Source organism: Giraffa tippelskirchi, chromosome 2 (genome assembly GCF_054371585.1).
Source record: "Giraffa tippelskirchi isolate mGirTip1 chromosome 2, T2T-mGirTip1v1.2.pri, whole genome shotgun sequence".
In the NCBI taxonomy this organism is placed as follows: Eukaryota; Metazoa; Chordata; class Mammalia; order Artiodactyla; family Giraffidae; genus Giraffa; species Giraffa tippelskirchi.
Window position 1 is genome coordinate 154408263 of NC_137276.1, and position 26765 is coordinate 154435027.

At 46.6% G+C, this 26765-nt stretch overlaps 1 protein-coding gene and 1 long non-coding RNA gene across 6 annotated transcripts in view; one reads left to right on the forward strand and one right to left on the reverse strand.

Moving 5' to 3' along the window:
• Positions 1-26765, reverse strand: part of DGKG (diacylglycerol kinase gamma) — a 211746-nt gene that overhangs the window by 40562 nt on the left and 144419 nt on the right. For all 5 annotated transcript variants that reach the window (XM_081571404.1, XM_081571402.1, XM_081571403.1 and 2 more), the window contains one exon: positions 15056-15146. In XM_081571404.1, the coding sequence (XP_081427530.1) occupies positions 15056-15146 (91 nt within the window). The remainder of the gene's footprint in view (positions 1-15055; positions 15147-26765) is intronic.
• Positions 1966-5617, forward strand: LOC145538767 (uncharacterized). Its single transcript, XR_014077232.1, has 2 exons — positions 1966-2376; positions 3610-5617. It is a non-coding gene; the product is annotated as an uncharacterized LOC145538767 (long non-coding RNA).

The following is a 26765-nucleotide window of genomic DNA, read 5'->3' on the forward strand; positions in this document are numbered from 1 at the left end:
ATATCTTGCCTCTGTGCCAGCTTTGTTTTTTTTTTTTTTAAGTAAACTAGTTGCACAGCCCAGTCGTTGGCACATAGTATTCCACAATTCTTCCCTACTGCCGTTTTAAGTGCCCTATCCCCTCCACCTCTAGTCGTAACAAGCTCAGAGCGTTAGTTATTAACTTGGTAAGCCGTTAACCTCTCTGGAAGAGCAAACAGTCCTTACTTTGCTTTATGATAGGATGTCCCCTCCCCCACTATCTCACTGAGTCATAGGTGGACTGGGAAGAGTGGAGGAGGTGGGGGGAGCTTGGGGACTGCTGGCTATAGATGCCCCCACCTTCGGAATGCACCTATTTGGAAACTGAGAGGCAGTGCCTTGTCTTGGAAGGAGCATGCCTGAGCTTGGAGACAGAGATATGGTTTTAAATCTTGGCTCTGTCACTTGCCAGCTGTAGGATCCTGGATCCTTGTTGGTTCCTTAACTCTTCCAGCTTTAATCTGTCATCTGTAGGATAGGGTGGGGGTAGGGAAATCGCATCTACTTAAAGGGTTTGATTGGTCTCTGGAAGGCAGTAGCATTCCATAATTGTCTGCACTGTTATTACTGTTAATAATAATAATAATACCTGTACTATGAGGCATTTTTCAGCCTGAAATCATTCTCCCACTATCTGAGGCCTTGTGGGAGCCTTGCCAGACCATACCTGCATGCCCATTCTCCACGCTTCTTGGCCTAGACACCACGCACTGATTTCTTTCAGAACCCCAGGGCTGCTTAGGGCTCGGGAAAGGTGGAAAGCTGCCGTGCTGGATTTGGAAACATGGAGCCGTGGAGAGAAGTACACTGGAGGCTTAAATGGAACACGGCCCCCGGCGGGTTCCTGAGCTAAATCCTCCAGCAGTTCCATGACGTCATGGGGCCCCCTCCCCCTGCTCCCACGGGGGAGGGGAGAGGGATCTCCTGGGGAGAGTGCAAGGAGGGCGGCGGTCCCTGCGCGCACCACTGGCCATCCCTAACCTAGCTCTGGGCTGGCAGGCTCGCCTCGAGGCTGCGTGCAGTGAAACCCAGGTAGTTATAGCCGGGTATGGGTTGAAACAGAGACAGTTCTTGTCCTCAGCCCCCCAGCAGCACGCACGCACACGCCCGGAGCCGTGCTCCCAGCCGGCGAGGGCGGTGAAGTGCCGGACTCTGGTCTGAGGCAGCGGCGCTGCCGGCGCGTGGGGTGGGTGGGTGGGTGCATCCCGGCCCAGCCCGGCTCCTGGCCGCCTGGAAGACGTTCAGGAATCTAACGGAGCGCGGGCCCGGAGCCGCCTGCACCCGCCTGCTCCAGGCCCCACTGTGCCGGCCCGCAGCTGTCCGCGAGTTCAACCTTCGTGACCCCTGGGGAAGACAATCTCAAGTTCTAGTTTCTGAGCCGAGGGACGGTGGAGAGTCAGTGGGTAGTCCTATTCAATCCCATCCCCCCATCCCCTTCCACCCATCTCTGCGATTCCTAAAATCCTCATAATTATGGGCAGAGCTAGGACCTGCCAAGTTCGCCGTGCTGCCTGAGACGGACAGAGCCGAGGACGTGAGAGAGGGCAGTGGTGCTTCCCTGCCCAGGCTGTGGGCTTTTCCGCGCCTCGGGTGCCTGGCGGCCTCGGTGACCTGAAAAAGGCGGCGGATGCGGAGTGAGGCCGCCTCCATTTTAGCCTTGTGGATCCTATTTTTGAAGGTCCTTAGAGAAGGAGATCCCATAATTTATTTGATGACCTGTTTCAGTTTTTAGCACCTAGGAAATTCTCTCGTCTTCTAACCTCGATTCAAGGTGCCACCGATTGCACTGATTTTCTCCAGTTCAGAACTCAGATTGTTTGGTTTCAGACTCCCTGTTATCTGGCAGTGTCTGCTGTCTGGAATGACCTCTTCCAGGCGGATTATAAGGTGGAACAACCCCCACCCCCCATGGCTCTGGGGGCATGTGTCCCCTTTCTGCCTGACATTTTCTTTTTTTTTTGCTTGACATTTTCTATCTTGAGTTCCCTGCCACTGCCTCCTCTTGATGGACTCTCTCATCTTTGATAACTCCTTCTTGGACTTTAAAGAAAACAAACAAATTTTTATTAGGGATATTTTCAAATATACAGGACAATAAAATAATAAATCCCATGAATCCCAAATCTCAGCTTCAGCAGTTAGCAACTCATGGCTGATCTTGTTTGAACTCAAACTCAGTTCATTTTCCCCACCGCCACGTTGAACTATTATTTTATAGCAAATCTCTGATATTCTATCATTTCATCTACAAATACTTCTAAAAGTAAACTGCTCAGTCATAACTCTTTGAGACCCCATGGACTGTGGCCTGTCAGGCTCCTCTGTCCATGGAATTCTCCGGGTAAGAATACTGGAGTGGGTTGCTATTCCCTTCTCCAAGGGATCTTCCTGACCCAGGAATTGAACCCGGGTATCCTGCATTGCAGGAAGATTCTTTATGTATCTTTAAATGATAAGACTCTTAAAAAGGAATTACCCCAATTCTCTGGTCACTTTTAAAATTTAACAATAATTCTTTAATATTGATAAATATCCAGTAATTGTTCAAATTTCCTCAAGAGTCTCATTTAAAAAAATAACTGGTTTGTCTGAAAGGTCTACAGGTTGAACTCAGCTGATACGTCTTTCAGGTTTCTTCTGATCTACAAATTCCTTGTTCTTTTTTTTCCCTTGCCTTGTAATATTTATTGGGGGAAATGGGTCATTTGTCCCATAGAGCAGTGCTTCTCAAACTTGAACGTGCATACAAATCACTTCAGCATGATTTAAATGCAGATTTTGATTCTGGAGGTCTGAGACTGCATTTCTACATGCCGCCTGGGGATAATGATGCTGGGTGTGGTGGACCACACTTTGAGACAGAAGGCTGTGTAGCCTTTCCAGATTTTGGATTTTGCTTATTGCACCTCTGAGGTATCTTTTAAACATATTCCAGCCTATCTGCAGAGCTGATCAAATTCAGGATGGACGTTTTAGCAAGACTACTCTATCAGTGTATTTCCTATTGCATCTCATCAACAGGCATATAATTTGCTTGTCTCATTTTTTTGGTGATGTTCGTGTTGGTTAGTGGGTTCAGGTGTTGTCAGCCTGAATCCTTTGTTATAGTGTTCTTGATCAGTGGGTAGAGGAGGGCACGGCAACCCACTCCAGTACTCTTGCTTGGAGAATCCTATGGACAGAGGAGCCTGGCGGGCTATAGTCTATAGGGTGGCAGAGTCGGACACGACTGAAGCGACTTGGCACAGCACAGTCAGTGGATGACGATCCTTGTCTGGACCCATTATCACAGTCCCTTAGTGGTAGGATATCCTTGAGGACACCCTAGCACCTTTTCTATACTATTCATCCAAGTCTCTACAAATGCCATAAAAGGATCTCTATCTCTTGTCTCTGCATCTGTGTTCTCATGGAATCAAAGATCTGAAGTGTCTTGAAAGATCATTCAGTCTAATTACCTCATTTTATAGATGAGAAAAATGGAGGTTAAGGAGGTAAAAGGAGCGGTCCAATGTCACATAGCTAATCAAGAGGGAGCAGACCTGGAATCAGACCTTTGGTCATCTAGTCTGGCAACTAAAGGGTCAGGAGTGACTTTGTAAAGAGGAATTTTAGCAGCTGAAAGAGGGCCAAAGCACAGAATCTTAGAATGGTAAAGCCAGATGGAACATTCAGTTTGTTAATATCTTATCACCATGATGAGAACAATTGGCTCTAGAGTTGGTAGGTAACTTTCCTAGATCACACAGCTGTCTCTTGCAAGAGCTAGGGCTTAACTAGGGCCACATATGTAGGTCACAGAGTTGGGCCTGCTTGCTTTTTCTGTTATACTCCCTGTCTGAACTGCCATGCAGCTCTTTTATGCCTGTTAAAATCCTACCCTTTCAGCTCAAAAACTAACTCCACTATGAGGCCATTCCTATAGAGGAAACTGCTCTAGATAGAAATTGATCTTCCCCTTCTCTGAATTTTCCTTGCTTTTTCTGTTGTATATTGAATATATATTCTGCCATGCATCATGCATATGTACCTGTCCCCAGAAGATTTTAAGCTCCCAAAGGGGAGGGACCATATGCTACATTGCTCTGTGTTCTCCATAGTTCTGGCATGTATTACCCATTTCTGAAGTCCAATATAACTTTTTTAAACTGGAAGAATTCATTTGTGGAGAGATCCCCAAATGAAAACCAAGGTGTTAAAGAAACCTGGCAAAGGGTCTTTCTTTCCCGATGAGTTTCTACAACTTCCCGGGATGAATATATTGACCAATGAAAGTGGATTTATCCATATTAGGGAGAAATCTGGAAGGTTAATCCAAGACTTCAAGAAGTGGTCCTCTGATCACAGCTAAGGGAAATCTATATCTAACAGCTAGTAGTAAGAATAGGACACGTGGGGCACGATGTATGTGAGAGTGACGTTAAGAGACAGAAGACAAGAATGATGGGGCCCTACTTACTCAATGCTAGACCCTGGGGAAGGAGTGGAAATGGGTCCTCAAGGGACCTCTAGCAGGTCAGTGCTAGAGGCAGTGGTATGCTGCTAAATGTTTAACAGGATCTCCAGGATTAAAAAAAAGCTGTGATTGTGGTGTTCCATGGTGTAAATTCTCCCACAGTGGCCAGTTTGAAGCTACCAACATGACATCCCTAAAGGCAGAGCTAAGAAGAGATGTGCCAGTAGGCAAGCTGGCCTCAGCACACCACTGAGAAGGCAGTAGATATCTGCATATCTGTAGGGCCTATGGCCAGAACAGAGAAATTTATTGAGAGTGAAAGGAAAGCAGTCAGGGCAACAATGCTGTCTTTTTCCCCTAGAGAAGAACTAGAGAGAATGTTTTTAGTGTCCATAATCTGATGTGGATCCTGAGGGAAGAAAAGGAAAGAAACTGAGGGGTGTTGATGAGTGCTGACAGCATTACTAGAAAGACAGTCCAGTAATGTCTACATGACAAAAATGTGGCCTGGCGTGTAGCTGCAGTGGCTTCCCCTGCAATCAGAGGAACTGTTTTATTTTATTTTTATTTCTTTATTTTATTCATTTTAGAACCTATTGTCTGTTGTGGGCAGTTAGATACTAATATATACATGTTATGTGATAATATTAATAGATAATCATTTATTGAGTAACTCTTATGAACCAGGCACTTCATATATTTTATGTCTAATCCTTAGAGCCCTGCAAGGTTGGTATTTGTATCTTTTTTTTTTTTTTTAACAGATGAGGAGACACTCACTCAGTGACATTTCCCATTTTAATCAGGTTTGTGGTGGGCTTCATGACCCTACAGGTTTCCTGCGGAAGATGCAAATAACGAGATCAAAAAGATAGTCTAGCTTATGGAGCATGTACCTGAGGCCTGTGAATTTCACGTTTTGTCACCTATGAGACTACTTTTGGGATATAAGGATATACAAAATATAAGAGATGTGATTCTTCATTTTAAGGAGACTGGAAAAAGTGGACTCTATTAAGAGAAGGCAGGTCAGGATAGGCAAGGATCTATACATCGAGCCATAAAAGGAACTGGGGATATCTAGCTCAATAGGAGAGGACATGGAAGATAGATTGCACCCCTATGAAGGGCAGTCATGTGAGGGTGGAACAGGCCCAAAGGATGGGGAATTCAGTCATCTCACAAACACTTATTGTGCACCTATTTTGTTCCAAGAACTGTGCTGAGGGCTGACAAGGGAAGGATACGGCAATGAAAGGTACATACATCCTCGTTCAACACTGGGAAGAAAACTTTCTGAAAGAGATTTCCAGCAATGGACAGGTTTCTGGCAAAGTAGTAAGCTTCCTTTCCTTGGAGTATTCAGGGAAAGGCTAGATGTGTACTTATCAGAATGTGCCAGAATGAATCTTTTTGTTGAGTGGTACATGGGACCAAATCCCTTTCCAGTTCAGAGATTCAGTCTCTGCTCAGCCTCGCTTTGGCAGGCTACAATGCTGTGCTGAAAAAGTGGCATCGTGGTCCCCCTCTCGCTGCCTGTGTCCATCTAGCTGCCTGCCCTGCCTTCTCTGACAGGGAGCGGTGGCCGGCTAGTTAGACTGGAAAGTGCCTGCCATCTGTGACGGGGACGATGGTGTTTTGGCGGGTCTGTGTGGGCTCCAGGAATGCAGCATTGAAGCCATGTACACACAACCTGCTTAAGAACATCCCATGGGCAGAAAATGTTTGCTTCCTCTTCAGCCCTCCTCTGTTGCTGTGCCAGGCAGGCACAATGGTGCCTTTGAGAGGGGCAGCTGGGAGGGGGTGTTGGCAGGGAGGCTGGAAGTAGAACACTGCAGCTGAGGGGAGAAGCACATTCATTTCCAGGAGCAAGCCTGCCCTGAGTGCCAGTTTCCAAAACAAAACTGCTGTTTCTCAGAGCTCACAGTGGTGGGTTGCCTCAGGTTTGGATAGAGGGCAAAGCCATTTCCTATCCACTGCGCCATCTTCCCCAAGTTAAAGAAAAGAAAAAAACAACCTAGTGTGTTGAGGTATTCTTGCTCTGGATGCAGTTTAATAGGTCTGCGGTCTGTCTGGGGCGCTCAGACCAAGTTGGGCGGATGGGGCTTCCTGAAGGGTCAGACTCACCTGCAGACAGAGCAGGGTTGATGGCCATAGGGACCGGCAAGGCTCAGGGGCAGGTAGACTTCTGGGCCACCAGAGTGGGCTCAGGGTGGAGACACCTTCTTCTGCCTTTTGGAGTCACTTCCTCTGACCCCCTAGCTGCCCTGCACCCTTGCTGCCATATGGGCTCTGCCCACTCACTGTCTTCACTCTCCTTGGTGGGAAAGAGGTGGGAGAACTCTGGCATTTCCTGTTCTGGGTTCACAGTTGTCCCAGACCCTCGGTTACTTTCAAAGGTCCCAGCAACAGCTCAGAGATGGGCGTGGGAGGTCTTCCCACTCACCCGACGGTTAGAAGAAGGCCTGAGTGCCAGGCTGCAAGTCCATTCTGTCTTATAGATGGAACAAGGTGGGTCTGTTTTACTTTGGTAAACACAAAGGTATCACTTGAGTCTGGTCAAGTAGTAATTTCTGTTAGTGTTCACATTCATTATGGGATTTTTTTTTTTTCACACTTTGGTTCAAATTGTGCAATCAATAACTAGAGAGCAATGATTTCATTTCAGGTATTGGGGATACAAGGTAAATAAGACGAGTCTTTGCCTCAGATAGCTGACTGCCTAATAGACAGGCCAAGTCCTGAAGGGGAGCCAGACCACTAACTCAGCTGATACATCCTTGAGGGGGAAAGCAGAAGTAGATCCTACAGGGAGTGCTGTGCTTGGGGCACATGGGCTTGGAACTCATCTGATCTTGGAGTACTTATCTTAAGGAGACTTAGTTTCCTTGTGTACATAATGCACATCATGCAGAGCTGTTATGAGGATGAAACAAGTCAGTGTAGGAGAGTGCCAAGATACAGAGCTTGTTGCAAGGTGAGTGCTTAGTAAGTGGCTGCTGCTATTAATTTGTTGATTCCAATGGACTTGACATGTAATGTGTATGTGTACACAGTATTTAACTGGTCCTTTGTTAGATTATATATCCTTCCTGAGTCATTTCTTCTCTTTTCTTAATTCCTCTTCTGTAGAATACTAGGATCAGCATGTTTATGACCTCACTAAGACAGATAACCAAAGACTAGTCCACTAAAGCCAAGGAGACATATGTGTATGTAATAATCTGTTTCATAACCCAGTGGTAGAAGCTGGAAAAGATTGAATGCTTTTCATCCAAGCTCCCTGCATGTGCTGAGTGTGGAGATGAAGATCATGAGTTCTTTTCAGTGTTCTAAAAAGTCTAAGAGAAATAATACATTTCCCACTGACAAGGCCTCACAGGTTGTCATTATTTAAAAGATGCATTTGTTTGTAGACATAGCTTGGGGAAAGTTATTCTTTCACTAGGGGACCTTGGTGGGTAGAAAAGTTAAGCTCTCTGGGGGCAGAGGTTAGCCTCAAGATCTCTCAGGAACCTGAGTGGAGGTCCTTCTAGCCCAACATGCTGAGTCATGCATGGGACCCCAAGCTCGGTCCCCTGAGACTCCCTCGGGCCTCGTCTACCCACTGTGCTACATATACCCCTCCCCCACCATCTGCTTTGTGAAATTGTAGGCATGAGAATTCACCCCTAAAAGTTATTCCAAAGTACTTGGGAGACACAAAGTGTATGAAGCCAGGAATCTGAAGACAAAGAAAATCAAAGCAATTCACAAAGAACAAAGGAAATGGGAAGAATAAGAAAATAAAAGCACATGGATGAATGGAGGCTTGAAGTGAAACACGGGGTATGCATGTGTAGGGAATAAAAAAGAGGGTCATTTAAGAGAAAAACTTATGTGTCAAACTGTAAGCAAGCAATGGGATTTTTAAAGAGAAAATTGCCGATTTCTTCTTAGTAGGCTGAAAGATTTTGAGGATCTGTGAGGGAAACTTGTAGTCAGTGCATGGCTGAAAGAGGAAGAGAGATAGAAAGGATGGAGCTGTGTTTAAAAATGGATAAAGATTAAGGCAATCAAAGAGTCAAAGAGGTCCTCCAGAGGCCTGCTCTTAAAGATACAAGGGCTGACATTATTACAGGATTGAAACAAGGCCAACATTAGAACAGCACTGATCCCTGATTGCTGAGATTGTGGGTTACTTTTCCTTTTCACCTCTCTATGGTTTAACATGTTCTACCATGGATTTGGGGCTTCCCTGGTGACTCAGACAGTAAAGAATCTGCCTGCAATGCAGGAGACCCAGGTTTGATCCCTGGGTCAGGAAGTAAGCTCCCTGGAGAAGGAAATGGCAACCCATTCCAGTATCCTTGCCTAGAGAATTCCATGGACAGAGGAGCCTGGCAGGTTAAAGTCCACAGGGTTGCATAGATTTGGATTACTTTTCTAATCAAAAGAATTTAGCACCTGTAGTAAGAGGGATCAGGCAGAAACTGAGGCTCGGATACCTGGAGCAGCGAGAACTGAAGGATAGGGAAGAAGAAATCTGAAGTGGCAAGAGCGGCCTCGGGTGGTCTCACAGTGAGGATGTTCCTGGAAAGATGGAACCCCTGGACTTGATGGAAGAGGAGAATGTACTCCACAAATGGGTTGGGTTGTCTGTGTCCATTCCAGCCTCTGACTTGAAGGTTTGGTGCATGATCAGGTTGCCACCTTTTGTTTTCTGAGATCTCAAAATCTTCCATGACACTCTTCTCCATGAATCTTTCCCTTCCCCATGAATATGTTTTAATTTCATCTCCCTTGATGAAATCTCCCCATCACTGTGGCTGGGTTGATGTGCTGAGCTTTTGACTAGTTCCCACTTCATTACTCCAAGCTCTGGAAGGCTCCACTTGCCCAAGCTGAGAAGGTATATATAGATGATGCCAGAAAAGGTGCTTGAAGGTCTATCCTCTAATTTAGGCGTGTGTAACATTGCCGGTGGATATCAAGGCAGCCATGGGCTCTTTTCTGCCTCTTACTGGCTGGGTGAAGTTGGCCAACCAACTCAACCTGTAAAGTCCTTGATTTCTCTCTTCTGAAAAAATGACACCTGGCTGGATTGGAGTAGGTAAAGATATCTGCTCAATCTTAAAGTAATCTGATTCATTATTTATTCTGCTTCTTTACATACACATAGCTATGCTAAAGGTTAGGTTTAGAGTTTAGGATTCTCATAGACAGGGCCCATCTCATGATATGGCTTCATGTTAAAAAAAATTAAGATGAAATTCACCTGACACAAAATTAGCCTTTTTAAAATATATAATTCAGTGGCCTTTAGTACTTTCACTCTATCTCTTTGAAGTGCTAGAATAATATGGTCTCTGGGGTTGGTTCCATTTTGTTGTAATAATAAAGTACTGCACTGCATCTCTGTGCTCATCACCCCATGAACTCGTGTGCAGGAAACTCTCCGGGTCTAGGATGTGAAGAACCTGCTGGGTCATTCGTCCTAAAAGATAATTTCTAGTTCAGCATTTGTTGTCAGACTGCTCTCCAAAGTGGTTCACCACTCATGTCGCCCGAGAGGGTCTGAGGGTTCCCATTTCTGCTCCTACTCCCATCACAGGGTGGGGGTATTCCTGGAGCCCCACGGTACAGAGTAGGTAAAAGTGATGAACTAGCTCCAGCAATATCACCACGGAGAGATCTTGAGAACTAATGGTGAGTGAAAAAGGCAAGCTGCAGAGCACAAAAGGGTTGTGGGGAACTCAGTTCCACCCATAAATTTTTATTTCTTTGGTTAAAAAGATACTTGAAAGGAATAAAACAAAATAGTGACAAATATCAATTCTAAGTGAGGGAGAAATGGGAATATCTGATACACTGTTCTCAAAATTTTGTTGTATTAAAAAAAAATCCTCAATTAAAAGGGGAGAATTGATGTGCAGAGATTCCCCAAATACACTGGGTAACAGATTTTTTTTAAGCAGCCTCCACATTTGGACTCACTTTTCCCCAGGCAGAGGTTCATATTAGGGAAGCTGGCTAGCCTTCCCTTGTGAACATTGTTTGAAAGTCGATATGATATCAAGGAATTTTGGAAGTTCTTATTTTTAACCAGTAAAATTTTCACAGCATGTAAAATAAGTGCTCAACTCAATGGCTGCCTGGTTTGCTCCACCTAACCATAACTAACTCAAAACCTGTGCAAGCCTCTTTTGGGCCTGGGGTGGGGGAGGTGACTCACTGTGTTCTTCCCTCCCCTCCCCCACCCCTTTATTCAGGTACAATCAGATCAGAATAAACATCAAGGACGGCTTTGAAAGGGAAGGGAAGTCAGAGACTTGGAGACCCTGAGAGACTGCTTTTGTTCCACCAGGGCTGACAACTATGTAGGTGACAGGCTGACTTCTTAATTAGAGGCAACCCCAATTGTCTCAGTGGTAAAGAATCTGCCTGCCAATGCAGGATATGCGGGTTTGATCCCTGGTCCAGGAAGATCCCGGAGAAGGAAATGGCAACCCACTCCAGTATTCTCGCCTGGAAAACCCCCACAGACAGAGGAGTCTGGCAGGCTATAGTCCATGGGTCACAAAGAGTCGAATATGACTTAAGCCTGGACAACAACAACAAACAAATTAAGAGCACCCATTTCCCAGGAAGGGTACTCACTCTCACAGCTTGCTTTGTGTGCTCGCAGAGGAAGCATTTAGAGCATGCATCTGCAAATTTTTTTTGTTTTTTTTCTTTTCTTCTTGATAAATGTTAAAGTCTCATACTTGCTTTTGGTGTTACCCAAAATATTAAAGTGTATGACTGAAGAGAAGATCAAATATACCTCATACCGGTGAGAATCTCTGCTCTAGAATGATGTGCCAGTACTGCTCTGAAACTCCTGGGTTTTGGGCAAATCTGAATTTGAAGTCTGACCTGACCACTCAGAGTTGTGCACCTCAGGTGCTCTTCTTGTGTTTTTTTCCAGTTTCTATCCACATCTCTGGAAAGGGGATGTGACACCTGCCACTTGGGGCTGCTCTGTGGATTCAGGGAGGCACTTGGCACCATTGCCAGTTACTTAAAAAAAAAAATAACAAACCTGAAAACGTTAATCAATAGCCTTGGGAAGTAGACTAACCCTTTTCCCCCATTTTATAGATGAGAACACTGAAGCCCAGACAACAGTTCCATGAAGAGGGCTGATGCCTGTCTAGGCCAAGCCCTTTTCATGGAGCAACCCCACCCCCTCCCCCCTTACCCTAGCCTTGACCAAGCGTCTGCAGGTGACCAGTAGATCTGTGATCATCTTCTCTCTGGCCTTAGTCTCTGACCCCAAAACAGTGTCCAGGGTGATTGCTCACGTGGATCCTCAAGGTCCCAGGATCAAGTTTTCTTAGCACTGGTTAAGTGAGTATCATATTAACCAGCTCATGTTTGTTCTGTCAACTGGGCTGTAAACTTTATTTCAGAGAAGGGACCAAATTCTCCTAGTTTCCAATAAGCTACAAGCCTCTGAAAAACAGGCTGTATTCCCTGTGAGAGACTTTCAGGGCAGAACTTCTTGCATAAAACTCATTTTAGCTTTAAGTTTCACCATCCAAGTGTTACCAAGGTGACACATAGACACAGAATGAAATAGACTTTCTAATCTGTTCTCCTGAACCGCTAACCTTTGTGCCCTTTCAAAAGTTGCTGAAACTCTCAGCCTCTGTTTCCTCACCCAGAAAGTAAGGATAGTTGTGTCTTCCCTGCATGCTCTGTGGATCAAAATGAGATGCTGCATGGGAAGACCTTTGGTAAACTTTAAGGCGGTTTTTCTCCCTGACTCCTCCTGTCCAGCCTGAACCCTCTCCTTCCTCAAATGAGCAAGTAGTAGGACTGTGCCCTCTGTTCTCCTAAAGCATTTCCCAGCAGCCCTGCCCATCTGCCGCAGCTGAGAAAGAACCAAGCAGTCCTACATTCAGTAAAGGAGGAAGAAACAGTGTATCATGCTGAAAAATTCACCAAGCTCCTAGCACTTGTTAGGTCAATCTGTTTATTGGGTTCCAAGCTAAACTTCCCAGGAGGTCTAGGAAGGCCTAGATTCTTACACGTTTCCAGCAATGAAACCTTGGTCAAGTTAGTTAGTGTGTCTGAGCCTCAGTTTCCTTATTTAAAAAAATGTGATCATACTTGCTTTGCTGGGTGATGGTATCAAATGAGGACATGCTACAGTAGGCAGAGTCTGTGATTTTCTCCTCTCCGCTTGTTACTTCTCTCTCCCTTCTGTTTATCTTTCTAACCCTCTGTGCCTTAGCTGGCTTTCCATGACGCGGGGATAAGAATACGGGGCCTACTTAGCTTGCTGATTGTTGTGTGACTCTGCAATAAAGGCTGTGGTGGGGCTTTGGAAATGGTGACACATAGTATAAATACCTGTGTGGGCTTATTCTCAGGCTCACTGACCTTGAACTGATGAACGTGCTGGTCCTCCTGGGCCTGGGCTGTCATGTGCAGCCGCCACATGGAGAAGGTCACTTAACATACCTTCTGTTATGGTTCTTCCCGAGGCCCCTGATGCACTCACATCTACCTGGGCTGCCCCACAGCCTCCTAACATCTGTTACTCACATGCCTCCCCCTGTCTCTCTGGTCTCCTCTGTATCATAAGACCCAGGACCATCTCCCCTCCGCTCCCTGGATACAAAAGGATGCCTGCCACAATCCTTCGGGCTGTCAGAACAGAAGCTGCCTGTCAGATGCACCCCCGCTCCCCATCCTTGGCCTCAGGAATAAATACTAAAAAGACTCACGATGGGGAGCTAAGGAAAACAAGAAGTGCTGCTGAAAGCCCCCAACAACCCACAGTGCGAACTCCTCCGCCCCCCCCAGAGGCCACCAGCCCTCTCTGCGGTTGAGGATGAGCCTCGGTGCACTGGACTCAGAGGGGCCCATGATGCTGTGGGCTGGAAGCTGGGAGCTGGGAGCTGGGAGGGCGGGGCCCGCCGAGGCAGGGGAGCTGAGCTGCTCTATTCTGGGCACAGTTTCAAGGCCAGCTGCAGGGAGAACAAGCAGTCGCTGTGTGTCTGCAGCTGGCAGTGGTTAGGCCAGGGCTGTCCCTCACTTGGGGTATATTTAAAGACACCCCAGATGATCGTGCCAACAGGAAAAATGCACACAGAGCTCCAGCCACGTCCAGTTTCCAGCCCAGTCCAGCCCCCTCCCCCGTTGCTGTAGAGCTCCTGGCTGTGGATTTACGTGTCCATAGCGGAAGGCAGGCTTCTCAGCGTTTCCCAGGTGGAGGTGGTACCACCTGGGGACACGTGCCCCCCATTCCTGGGCCTCTCTGCCCTCTGAGCTGGGTAGAAGTTCAGGGGATTAGCTGGGTTGGCTCCTCCCATCCTGGGGTTGGTAACCCAGCAACCGCTGGGGAGAGGCAGGCAGATGAGTCAAAGAGAAGCACAGAATCTCTGGCTTTGTGTTTTGTTTGTGAAAACTCCCTGTGAGCGCAGGCTCCCTTCCGCAGGGAGTGGTGGGGCTTTCCCACACTGCTTCAGGCCAAATGCTCCTCCTCCAAGGGATGCCCGGGCCCCACTTGACCGCTACTGCGAGCTCAGGGACAAAGCCCGTGGCCCGGCAAGAGCCCACCCCAGCCCAACTCTGCCTGCCTTTCACTTGTTTTTCTCAAGTGAAAACAAGACCATTGGCCTGAATTCCATGGGAAGGGGTACGGGGGTCGGTAACTGAGAACTATGGGCAAGGGGCCCCAAGGGCCTGTGGTCCCGCAGAGCAGAGACAGCTGGTGTGCATAGAAGTTTGGGCTTGCAGGGCGATCTTTTCTTAGAAGTGAGAAGACCTCAGGAGAGCAGCCCAGCAGAAGCAGGGTGGGGAATGAGAAGTGGGCAGCTTATCAACCGGTAAGTGAAGCCCACAGGCTGTGTCTGAGGCAGGCTGCTGCAAGTACCGGGAGAGTTAAAATGCTAGTGCAGCAACTGGATCAGCTATGTAATTTGAGGGTTCAAAATGCAAATACAGGGCCCTTTGCTAAAAGAAAAAAAAAAAAAATTATCAAGAATTTTAAGACAGTCACAGAAGAGCATTAAACGAGGAACCTTCTGAGTGACTGTGCAGGTTGCACACTTGGGAAGCTGGCCCTGAGTGCCTGAGTTGGCTCCTTGAAAGTCGAGGCAGGTGAGCTGATGATGTCTGGTCACCTCTGGCCTCAACCGCAGGCCTCTAAGCCCTGTGGTCTTCAGTTCACAGACTTTTACCAGGCTTATGATATTGCCTCTATCCCCATAGCAGCTTCTTTCCCTGAATGGGTAGCACCTGTCTTCATTTCTTGAAAAAGAAGAAGTTGAAAGGTGATGGTGGGGAGAGGGCTGAGGGCAGGAAAGGACTGCAGCCCTGAGTCCCCTGGGCCTGTAGGTCTCAGACCCCAGAATTCCCTGGTCAGGCCGAGAAAGGCAGCCCCCGTGATTAGAGCCTACTGGGAGTGAGGCTGTGGACATGTTGGGAACAGGATGGAGGTATGAAGGATTACACTTGGGACCACCATGAACCTAGGGGGCATGTTCTGAGGGTATGTGACAGTCCAGGAGCAGAACCAAGGTCCAGCAAGCTTTGGGAACTCACCTCCAACTCTATGTGGTCGTGGAGTTTCTTGCAGGTGGCCGCGAAGGTCTCCGAGGTGCCAAATTCAAAGTACCACAGCTTGTTCTTCATCCTGGACCAGGAGTCAGAAAGATGGCTCAGTGTTCTGTGTTTGAAATGGCTGTGTACAACAGCTATGCTACTGGGGCTGGGACACTCAAGCCCTCAGCTGTCGCCAATTTTATGTTTTCAGCACTTCTTAATCGGATGATCAGGGAAGGAAGATTTTTTAACCAACTGTTCTTGCTACCAACTTAAAGAAAAACCTATTTGTTTCTTCGCCATCATGGTTACTCTGGGTGAACAGCCAATGGCTCTCTGATCTTCCTGGTCAGAGCCAGAGAAACGTCTGCTTGCCTCTGGATCTGGATCAAGGGAGGAGTTCCATGAAAGTCAACCAGGTGGCACTTGACAGCACGCTCTGGTCAGTGTCCTTTCTACTACGAATGCAGAGGAGCTTCAATAGTTGGGGTACAAAGGGAGGACGATCAGTTAGCCAGTTGAGACTGGACGGAGGTATAGCCTCAGGACAGAGGAGGGATAGCCCCACATCAAACCAGCTAAAATATGTGCTACTTTGTCTACGCTCTGATGGGGAGAGGCATAGTGGAGAGAATTAGACACAAATTTGCAGGCAAGGAGGAGAGAGGAAAAAAAAAAAAGTGAGTTGTTTTTGTAGCAACAGTTTCCCCCACTTCTTTCTCAATTGTATTTGCTTAGGCTATGACAATCCTTCACTGAGGGGTAGGCCTTGTCCTATTTGCTTCAAAGTAAGAGCTCACTATTTTGAGCTTTAAAGATGTTTAACATTTTCCTGATGGGGGAGGGGGCGGCCGGAAACAATGGTGTTCCCATGTAGCTGGGAGCTCTGCAAAGTCAGATGGTTGTGTCCTGACACTTGGTCATTTTGATCAGATGGTCTCACCAGGAAGTGTTTCTGAAGGTATTCCATTCCTCCCGTCCCAACTGTCATCCTATTCTCAGGGGCTGGCTAAGAGAAGGGACACCTGTCCAGTTTATAAACTGGCAGATTTTGCTGAGGAAGGATTAAACAGAATCACAATCTTCTTGGCACAATCTTCAGGAGAGAGGATGCCGCCTTGTGTGTTGCTGATCCTCCATCCTCAGAGCTGTGGACTAAGAGAAAGGAGCATTCTTCAAAGGAAAGAAGGGTTTCTTCCTAGTGTTTCTTAGGCCATAGCAGATGATGCTTTCGAATAAGAGACACAACTTTTCTCTCTACGTTTCTCAAAGAGTCCACCTACAGCTTAAAGACGAGTCTGTGTTCTCCCACTGCATGAAGATTTCTAAGATCTAGTTGGGAAGCAGCCTTTCTGACTCTTGGTAAGCAGGAAAAGAAGTGTAAACGATGAAGGGAATAAGCAATATTTATGGAGTTATGCTTATGAAGAAACTTAGAAGGGTCGGGTGTTCTTTAAGTAGACCTTCGCAGCCAGTGTACTAGGCACAGGTGTGCTTGAGATACCAGTCTCCTCAGCTTTTGGGTGGCCAGGTTGGGGTCTGGGGCAAGCTGAGCCCCTGATGCCACAGCTGGGGTTCTTTCTGTATGAGATAAACACCAAACAATTGCTTTTGTTTTCTATGCCTGCCAAGATGTGCAGAGGAAACACTGCTCTGATCAGTTCTCTGTATGCACAGAAATGTGAATACAAGTTACCCAGGGATTTCATTAGAATGCAAATTCGGATTCAGTCATTCAGGATTTGGGCATAAGAATTCCTCGTTTTCTAACATGCTGCTAGTACTGGTCCAGCAATCACACTTGGAGCCATGAGGATCTGGGGACTACTTTTGTGGCTCTGAAACATACTAATATTTCATAAGAATCACTTGTGAATGTGATTAAAATGCTAGTTCCTGGGATCTAATTTGTAGAGATTCTATGTGGCCTATGTGCTACAGGGCCCAGGAATATGCATTTTATGAGTGCCCAGGTGATCAGCATTCAGGTGGTCATCTGTCAGGATTTTCTGAAGCATTACTCTAGATCCCAGTGAAGTGACAACCAAGGAAGCAGACAGACCGATTAGCCCTGAAAGAGAGGATTCCTCAGGGAAGACAGAATGAGGGTCAGTGCCTTTCAACAGACAATGACGGCAAAAGACCCAGTAACAGGAAAAGCACAGATTGTCATAAATGCCAAGGTTGAGGATGCCTCACAAGCAGCGAGAGCATCTCTGTAGCCAGGAGACCCGCATTATGATTCCATTTTCAAATATCACTGCTGGTCTGAATCATGACTTTTGAAAGTTATTGCCAGGAGATTTAGAGTTTTAATAAAAATTTCCGGAAGCTGCAAGCTATTTTTACCCAGAAGTGGTGCTTCTGATGATCTAATAAGGTTAAGAGGTCATGGTTAGGTCAGTATTGCAGAATGACTGAGAAGATCAAACAGACAACTCTTCTGTTGCTGGTTAGATGTCCATTGCTGACTGTGAACCCTAAGCCTCAGTTTCCTGATCTGTAAAATGGAGGTAATAAAAAGATCTGCTTAAAAGGGTAGTGGAAAGGATTAAATGGGATGACTGCAAAGCACTTCTCATAATGCTTGCTGCATAATAATCTCACCGATAATGTTAGCTACTTACTTATCAGTTATTATTTCAACATCTTGGCATGTTTGGATACCATAATAAGGTTAAATGACAGATCAGGTTGGGCAGCCGTAGACATTGTCGTTGTTGTTTAGTCACTAAGTTGTGTCCAACTCTTTACGACCCCATGGAGTGCAACACGCCAGGCTTCCCTGTCCTTCACCATCTCCTGGAGCTTGCTTAAACTCATGTCTATTGAGTCGGTCATACCATCCAACCATCTCATCCTCTGTCGCCCCCCTCTCCTCCTGCCCTCAATCTTTCCCAGCATCAGCGTCATTTCCAATGAATTGGCTCTTTGCATCAGGTGGCCAAAGTGTTGGAGCTTCAGCATTAGTCCTTCCAGCGAACATTCAGGGTTGATTTCCTTTAGGATTGACTAATTTGATCTCCTTGCAGTCCAGAGGGACTCTCAAGAGTCTTCTCCAGTACTACAATTCAAAAGCATCAATTCTTCAGTGCTCAGACTTCTTTATGGCCCAATTCTCACATCTGTTCATGACTACCATGCTGCTGCTGCTGCTAAGTCGCTTCGGTCGTGTCCAACTCGTAGCGACCCCATGGACTGCAGCCCACCAGGCTCCTCCGTCCATGGGATTTTCTAGGCAAGAGTACTGGAGTGGGGTGCCATTGCCTTCTCCACATGACTACCATAGCTTTGACTATATAGACTTTTGTAGACATTATATATCCAAATTTTTCTGGGACAGAAAAACATGTGATCATACTAGTCAGATCATGTGTCTTGACTTTTGGCTTAAAATATATGTTCCCTCCATGTCTAATCTAATAGTTTTTTTTTCCAGAGTCAGACAACACCCTAATCCTTGGTTAATTATCTTGACTGGTCACGTGATTCTCCAAAGACGTCATGTTTGCAAATATACTTCTGAGAAAGTACACATTTGGTGTGAGACAAAGTATTTATCAACTCAAGAAATATTCAGTGCGCCAGGACTAGATAGGGTGTACTTAGGTGCAAGGGAGGACAAAACACAGAACACCATGAGCCAGACACCTGGGAAAGGCAGCCGAGGAAACAGACTATGGAAATAGTCATGTGCCAAGTACTGAGCCTTGGGAATACCTAGGAGGAGGGACATTCAATTCTTAGTGAGGCCACCCCTTATCCCAAGTGAGTGATGAGTTCTGAAGGATGCGGAAGGGAGTAACGAAAGTGGAGGAAGAACATTCTAGGCAGAGGAAAAAGCCCAAGCAATGGCCCAGGGTAAGAGAGAGCACAGTCCTGCTGGAGAGGATCTCGAATTCAAGGAGGGGTAGCTTGGCCAGATAAGGGGGGTGCAATGCTTAGGTGTTTGAGCTTCATCTTAAAGTCTATACTGTGTTGTGGGCCATCCTCAAGTGAGAGTAGTGGTGAGGGGCTGGTGGTAGTGACCTGACAGATTTTGGTGCTTTTTAAAGATTACTCTGTTCCAAGTCTGGAGAGTCGATCGGAAGGGGTGGGTACAGACTTGAGGCCTGGAGGATGGTTTGTAGGTGGTGTAGAAACCCAGGAGAGAACCGGGAAGGACCTGAACAAGGGTAGTGACAGTTGGAGCTCAGGCTAGGGAAACGGATTCACAAGCTAAAATTTAGGAGGTGGAATTGACAGGGCTGGTTTGTTGTAAGAAGTGAGTGAGAAAGAATAGTCAATGACACCTAAGTAAACACTTAGGTTGCATGATAGATGGCAGGTGCTGTTCACTGAGAGAGGAGCACAGGAGTTCAGCTCTCCAGCGGCAGTCCTCTTTGTAACCGAAGGACAGCACTTTTGTGTTTTGGCGTGTCCATCATCCATCCACCCATCTATCCATAGATCATCTATTGAGCCATACTATGGACTAGGCAGTGCATATGACCTGGAGATGAGTGATCAATAAGAGAGGCAGGATCTCTGCCTTACAAGTTTCCATACTTTTAATAGCTTCACCAAGATGCTAATATTCAACCTCTGACCGACAGGACTTTTGTTCAGAAATCTGAGAGCTTTTCTTTCTCCTCTTTTAACTCAGGCACATTTTAGTTAGAAGTAAATACAATCTGAAAAATTCCATGGATGGAGGAGCCTGGTGGGCTACATACAGTCCATGGGGTCGCAGAGTTGGACACAACTGAGCAACTTCACTTTCACTTTCAAATACAATCTATTCCTATGGTTCTTTGGTTTTTCATTCTGCAAAACATTTCACAGGCACTATTTCTTTCAGTTCTCTGAAGAGCCCTATGAAGTAAGTACCATTGCTACAAGCAAGGGAAGACTTGAGGAAAAGTAAATTGTCGAGGTTGTGGAGCAAGTAAGTGCAGAGGTGGCCCCTTCCCTGACTGTCGGGCCCCAGAGCCTGTGTTTTGCTGCCTTGCCACACTATCTTCTCATGTCTTTGCATGCGGTGTGGTGTGGTGTGGTGCTGTGTGCTCTGATCACAGACTAGGCTGCTGTAAACCAGGCTATGAAATGGAAGCGGTTGCAGGCCTGGGGTGTTAGTGGTTGCATCACAAGCTGGGAAATTCTGTCTGATGAAGAGTGTACCCCCCCTCCGCCCCGATCCAAGTCCCAGTGGCTGGGGCAGGGTCTAGATGAGTCTGAATTGGATTTGTCACAGGAACCTCCTGGTCTTGAATCTAAACAATCTCAGAAAGTTGGGGAAACCAGAACAGATCCCTAGAAAAGCCAGAGCTCCCAGGACATCCTGTACCTTTTTCTCTCAGCTCACCCAGAAATGAGGCACAGGCGGTGCCCGTGAGGCATCTCCTACACAGAGTGAGATGGGGAAAGCTGGGAGACAGACGTAAATTTCACCTCTGGTGCCTCCCACTTCAGTTCCAATGTGGGCCACTTCTGGCTGTGCATAATAAGAGAGGGCCAAGGGATCTAATGCAAGACCCCACGATGGAATCAAGGAGCCCTGCTTTCAAATGCTGACTCTGCCCTTTACAGGTTGTATAACTTTGAATTTTTTCCTTTTTTTTTTTTTTTTTTTACTTTTCTGAGCCTCTTTACTCATAAAATGGGTAAATACCTAATTCACAGAATGTTGTCAATATTAAATGAGACATGTAAAGTCACTTAGAACAGGCCTTGGTCTACAGGCCTTCATCCCCTGTACACATTAAAAGTTTGATTATTGGCAAGCCATCAGCAACATGCAATATTAAAAAACAAAGTACTCTCTTCCTAATGATGGTCATCTATCTGGTTTCTCAGAAAAAATTGCCACTAGCCTTATGTTAGATAATATAAAGGGGGATTATTCTGGTTGCCTCTGCCCTAGCCGCCAAAATGATTCCAAGTCCAAAGGCTGGAGCCAGGAAGGTAGGGACAAAGGAAGGAAGAAACTCCTCTTGGGATGAAGATTGATCAGATAGAGATGGCCCCCAGCACCCTGCATGACTGAGGTCAGACATTAATGGTGGGCCTGAGGTGGAGGCTGGCGTCGGGCCAAGTAACATAGAGGACAAGACAGACCCTCTCTTTGTGTATGTTGGGGTGTTGTCACCAAGGACTGCATTGGCAGGCCCATCTGAGGCAGGGCTTCCTAAAGGTTTTTCAGCTGCTATGGGGCTTCCCTGGTAGCTCAGTTGGTAAAGAATCCGCCTGCAATGCAGGAGACCCTGGTTTGATTCCTGGGTCAGGAAGATCCCCTGGAGAAGAGATAGGCTACCCACTCCAGTATTCTTGGGGTTCCCTTGTGGCTCAGCTGGTAAAGAATCTGCCTGCAATGCGGGAGACCTCAGTTCGATGCCTGGGTTGGGAAGATTCCCTGGAGAAGGGAAAGGCTACCCACTCCAGTGTTCTGGCCTGGAGAATTCCATGGACTGTATAGTCCATGGGGTTGCAAAGAGTCGGACATGACTGAGCGACTTTCACTTTCATGAGAACAGGAAGGAAGCCAAACCCACAGCCTGCTACCACTGCATACCACGACACTAGGGAGGAGTAACCTGGATTCTTTGGTTCTGTCTACACTGGCAGAGCAACGTGGATAGTGCTGAGTGCTGACAGGTTATTTGTTGATCTGGAAGTAGAGAAAGCCTCTCATCAGGGAGGCTTTGACTTTAGGTTTTACATTTTCCCTGATGGCTCAGACAGTAAAGAATCTGCCTGCAATGTGGGAGACTTGAGTTTGATCCCTGGGTTGGGAAGATCCCCTGGAGAAGGGAATGGCTTCAGTATTCTTACCTGGAGAATTCCATGAACAGAGGAGCCTGGTGGGCTACAGTCTATGGGGTCGCAGAGTCAGACATGACTGAGTGACCAACATTTTCACTTTTTCAAACATTTTACATATATTATCTCTCTCTTTCCATTCTTAGAAGAATCCTATGAGGAGGTGCTCTTGATAATAAATTCACAGGGTGAAGCAAGTTCTTCTCAGCCTCATCTTCTCTTTTCTCTTTCCCTTTTTCCATCATCACACTAAGCACCTTTCCAAAGAAAGAGGTAATAATACCCTCTAACAATTTGACAAAGCCCTCATTCTCCCTGCTGAGTAGAGAGCCTGACTGCCAGTGTTCCTCTGGTCTTTTGAAGATGTCTCTCCTGCCATTACTTTTAGCCCTTGTTGGAGGTTTGCTGCTGCTGCATGTGGCACTAGTTTTTGTCTGTTTCATTTTCAGTTGTATAAGAGCATGGCATTTAGAGTCCAAGAGGCTAGGGTTCACGCCTGGTTCTGCTATTTCCTGGTTAGACAAGTTACTTCAGTTCTTTGACCCTTCATTTCTTCTCCTACAAAATGGGAGTATGATTTTCTACCCAGCAAAGTTGTGAAGCTCATATGGCAAATGCAAAGCATCAAGCAGGTGTTTCTTGCATGGGAAGTACTCCCTCACTGTTCTCTCTTGTTGCTAAGAGACACACTCCCTGGGAGACTTGTTCCCCAAAGGCTACAGGGGTAGGGACAGGAGCCTGTGGGGTTCTATCCCAGGCAGCCAATATTTTTTGAAGAAAATAAAGCTAACAATGTTTTAATGACTTTTGGACTGCTTTTTCTGCATCCGTCTTCCTGAGTTGTTTTTGGCCCAGCATTTCTTTCCTTCTCATAATCACCTTTCAGCTGGAGATGACTAATCTGTAACCAGTTGTCCTGAGGCTGGTTTCCAGGTCCAAGAAACTCCTAGGTTCACTGTCAGGCTCTAAGCTACCCCAGCGAACCCGTTCTTGAGGTAGAAGCCCCTCATCTGGGCTCTCAGGGACTCTTAGGCACATGGAGGAGTGGTAAACAGCAGCAGTGACACCGTGGGTTGACTCTATTTCTGGGCTTTCTTAATTTCCCCCTGCTTTATAAGAAAATAACATTGATTGCATACTAGTTAGTTGAATCTTTTCATTTGACAGATGAGGGAAAAATGAGAGTAATTAAAAATGTTCTTTTATATTTGTCAGCAATTTAGGACTGCATTCAGTCACCATCCTGACAGCCTATGAATAGCCTGTTTTCAAGGATGTCCACAAGTGAAACCAAGCTCACTGCTGGGCATTTTCACCAGCAAAGGCAGTGAGCTTCTGATGGCCTTTTTCTGATCATCTAGGAAGTTTTAAGGGCAGTAGACTTTTGAAGTCATCAAAACATGAAAACATTTCTTTGGGCGTAGAAGGCTACAAAGAGGACACTATAGCTATTTCTAGAAATAGGAGCCCTTGAAGTGAAGGTGTTCCTCTTTGTGGTTTGGACTTTGATAATCAGATTCTCTGAGTGGGTCATGACTCAGTCAGTCAGTTAGGCCTCTGTCATCCCAGTGAAGCAGATGCTGCCCCCAAGATATGTTCTGTGTTGGGTTGAGGGAGCCAAATGATGTGGTGGCTGTGCTGGGCCAGTGGGCAGGAGACCTCCTCCAGCCCCACTTGTCATACACACTAGAGTGTTGATCCCACGAGAGTTACTCAGGGTCTCCTAGACTCAGTTTCCTCATCCTACAATGAAGGGCTGAGGATGACAAATTTCAGAGGTTTCTCCAAGCTCCCTGAAGAACCTGAGATGACAAGATACAGGACAGGGCAGGAGGGCCCACCTGCTCCACAACCAGAGCCATGGAGGAGTGTGGGCCCGAGTATTGCCAGAGCTGCCCTTTTTTTTTTTTTTAACAAAGATGCCACAAAAATGTGTTTTAAAGTAAAATCTCTTAATTATTAAAGTTGGCAACTAGTTCAGCTCTTTAAAAGAACACCATATGGGCCCCAAACTGCACACCTGGGGAAAACTCCACCTAGCCAACAGGCTACTTTGGTACATTAATTATATATTTTCATAAGGTTCATCTCAATTAAAAAACAGAAACAAATGATCTCAGTACCATGAGTTTGCTGGGTTATTGGTGCTGTTACTGCTCTGACTACTAAAGTTAGACTAGTGTCAGGTTATGAAGGAAAATAGGAATCTAGCACAACCAGAGAGGTATGATAGCAACCTAGGAAGAGCGAGTGCAACTCAAGCTGAATGACAACTGTTACAATATTGAGACCATTTATTTGTTGATATTTTACATTATTTAAGTCCCGAGTGCTTTTGGATGTTCAGTGATTATGTTAACCAAAGTTTAGATCAAAATTTTAAAAAAGAAAAAATAAAAGCCAAGGTAGGTAAGGCTTAGTTCCAAGGCCAGGGTGTCAAGTCCTGTAAGGGGCCAGTGACTATCGCTTCACAGGTGCTGCAGAGGCCATCTGTGTCACCCGCACACCCAGCTGCCCTGGCCCATCAGAGAGCTTGTCACCACATCTAATCCACCCTGCATGCTATCCCCTGCCCTCGCTGCTCATTGGAGTGGCACTCAGTGACCTGCTGGCACAGAGCTATGGATGGAAGGATCTTTTCCAAGGGGAGGTAGTGGCCCTGTTGGTGGAAGGGCAAGTGAGCCCCCAGCAATCAGGAAGTGGATTTTATAAATAGCTGTTTTTGTTCTCTGAGTTCGACTCTTGTGCCCACTGATCCTGCCAACAGATTTGTCTTGGCTCAGCTCAAGGGGCAAGGTATCCCCTGGATTTTTTCCATATGGGTGACAAGACTGGTGTTCGTGGTGCTCAGAAAAATATAGGGTGGTGAAAGCACAGGTGGACTTCAGACCAGAGACCAGGAGGGGGAAGGGAACAGGAAAGGGGAAGAGCTCAAGAAGGGGTTAAAGAAAACTGAAAAGGCCAAGAAAGGAGGGAGGAACCTGCCTAGTGTGTAAAGATAAAATCCTTTTAATAACCTATGAAGACACTTAAGTCATTTTCACATGGGAAAAATTACCTGCAAAATCACAGGTGACAGATCATTTGCACTTAGGGGAACTTTGGGGTCCAGGGATTCCCAGCTAGGAGATCAGATTCCAAGGACTATTCCAAAGTATGGAAGGAGTTCATGAGTTGCTCTCAGTGTTTCTTAATATGTAACAGTATTTGGGCATTTACTCATAACAAAGACTGTACAGGCTAATGGGTTAAAAAAAAATTTTTTTTTTATGTAGAATGGAATAAAATCAATTACATTGGTTACTCTTGGCAACTTGCTCTGATTGAATGGCAAATGGATACTGTTGAATCCTAAAGATAGAAAATGAATGGTTACTTAGAACAGCCTTTCTGGGCGACAGAAATCTTATTCAGTTAGGGCATCCATGGTGGAGGGTGGTGAGGAATAAGTAAGAGTAGCACTCCATTTGATAGTATGTGAGTGCAAGCAGAACCACACCAGCTCTGCACAGTGGTTCTCTCCTAAACCTTACCAGCCTTCTCAGGGTACAAATTAGAAGACTGACATCAGCCTTAGGAAACTGAGATTGAAGATGCACCGGCTGCGATTCAACTCCCAGCTTCCACCTTCCACCGTCCCATCCTTATTCCTTACCTTGCCATCTACCCCCACTCCCCCTCCTGCGGCTCTACCCTAGAGGCATCTGAGAGAAGTGGAAAGGTCAGCCCAAACCACAAGAGCTGGTGACTGCAAAGCTGCGGGCCATTCCCATCTGTGCCTGTGGGCTGGCTTTGATCACAAGCCACGGTAAGACCACAAGCTCCAGCTCCAGGTTGGCGGACTCAGGCTACTCCAGCCCTTGTGTTGCTCTTCCTCACCGAGTCGGCGGTCTGGGTCTCCCTATGGGTCTCTAGTCTCCGCTCTTGCCCCAAAGAAAAGAAGGGCCAAAGCCACTGGCCTCCTCTAGAGCAGCCGTTCTGCCCCTCCCTCCCAGGGTAATTCTGAGCCCCGGAGAACCTGCTCCTTTTAAGCAGGGACCCTCCTACTGCACACAAGACAGTTGGTTTCTGTGGACTAGGGGCAGATCTCCTTTGGTGGGCACTCCGGAATTCTGTCTAGCACATGACAGTTTCCCCTCCTAAGGGCAGGACTCTAGTCGTGGGCATGAAGTCAGTCAAAGTCTGAAACGGGAACCTCCCCCAGGCTAGCACCTGGGGACACACCTCTGTGTGGGCGAACACCTAGGCCCGAGCAGGAGGTTTCTCTCAGACTCTCTGTCCACGGGTACCCAGCACACTCACAGACTCTGCGGCTCCGAGGCCCCAGGGTCTCTCCCAAGAGACAGAAGTGTGACTTGAGAACTGCCACCGTGATGGGAATGCCACCACATGGTCCTGCCACTTTGGGGGTGACCCTCAGGAGAGACAGCTGGTGGGGCAGCTAAAGTTTTCCTCTATTGAGGACCCGAGTCTCTGGAGTGTTTTTCTAGTCAGTATCTGTCCTTGCCAAAGGAAAACAGTTCCCTTCCCCCATCCAAAATAATAAAATGAAATAAAAACCTCACCAAGTTTGGCTGCTTTTAGCAATCTTTTCTCTCTTTGAAGATTTATTTGTGGAACGAAAATCCCCTTCAGGCCGATTTGGCTGAGGCTAGAGGGCTCTGAGTAAGCACAACCTCACTACTCTCAGACAGCAACGTCAAATACGAGGACAGAAGGCAGCCCGGCTCCCAGAGGCAGGGAAAGGGGAGAAGGCAGATGGCCACCTGGGGCTCTAAGGCCATGTAATGATTGCTTAGTTGTTGTGTAGCTTTTTGATCCTGATCTATGCTTTATTAGCATTCACACATCCATCAGGCCAGGAAACGTACCTGAAGGCAGTTGAGAACAGTTAAGGCCGAGGTGGGGAGGA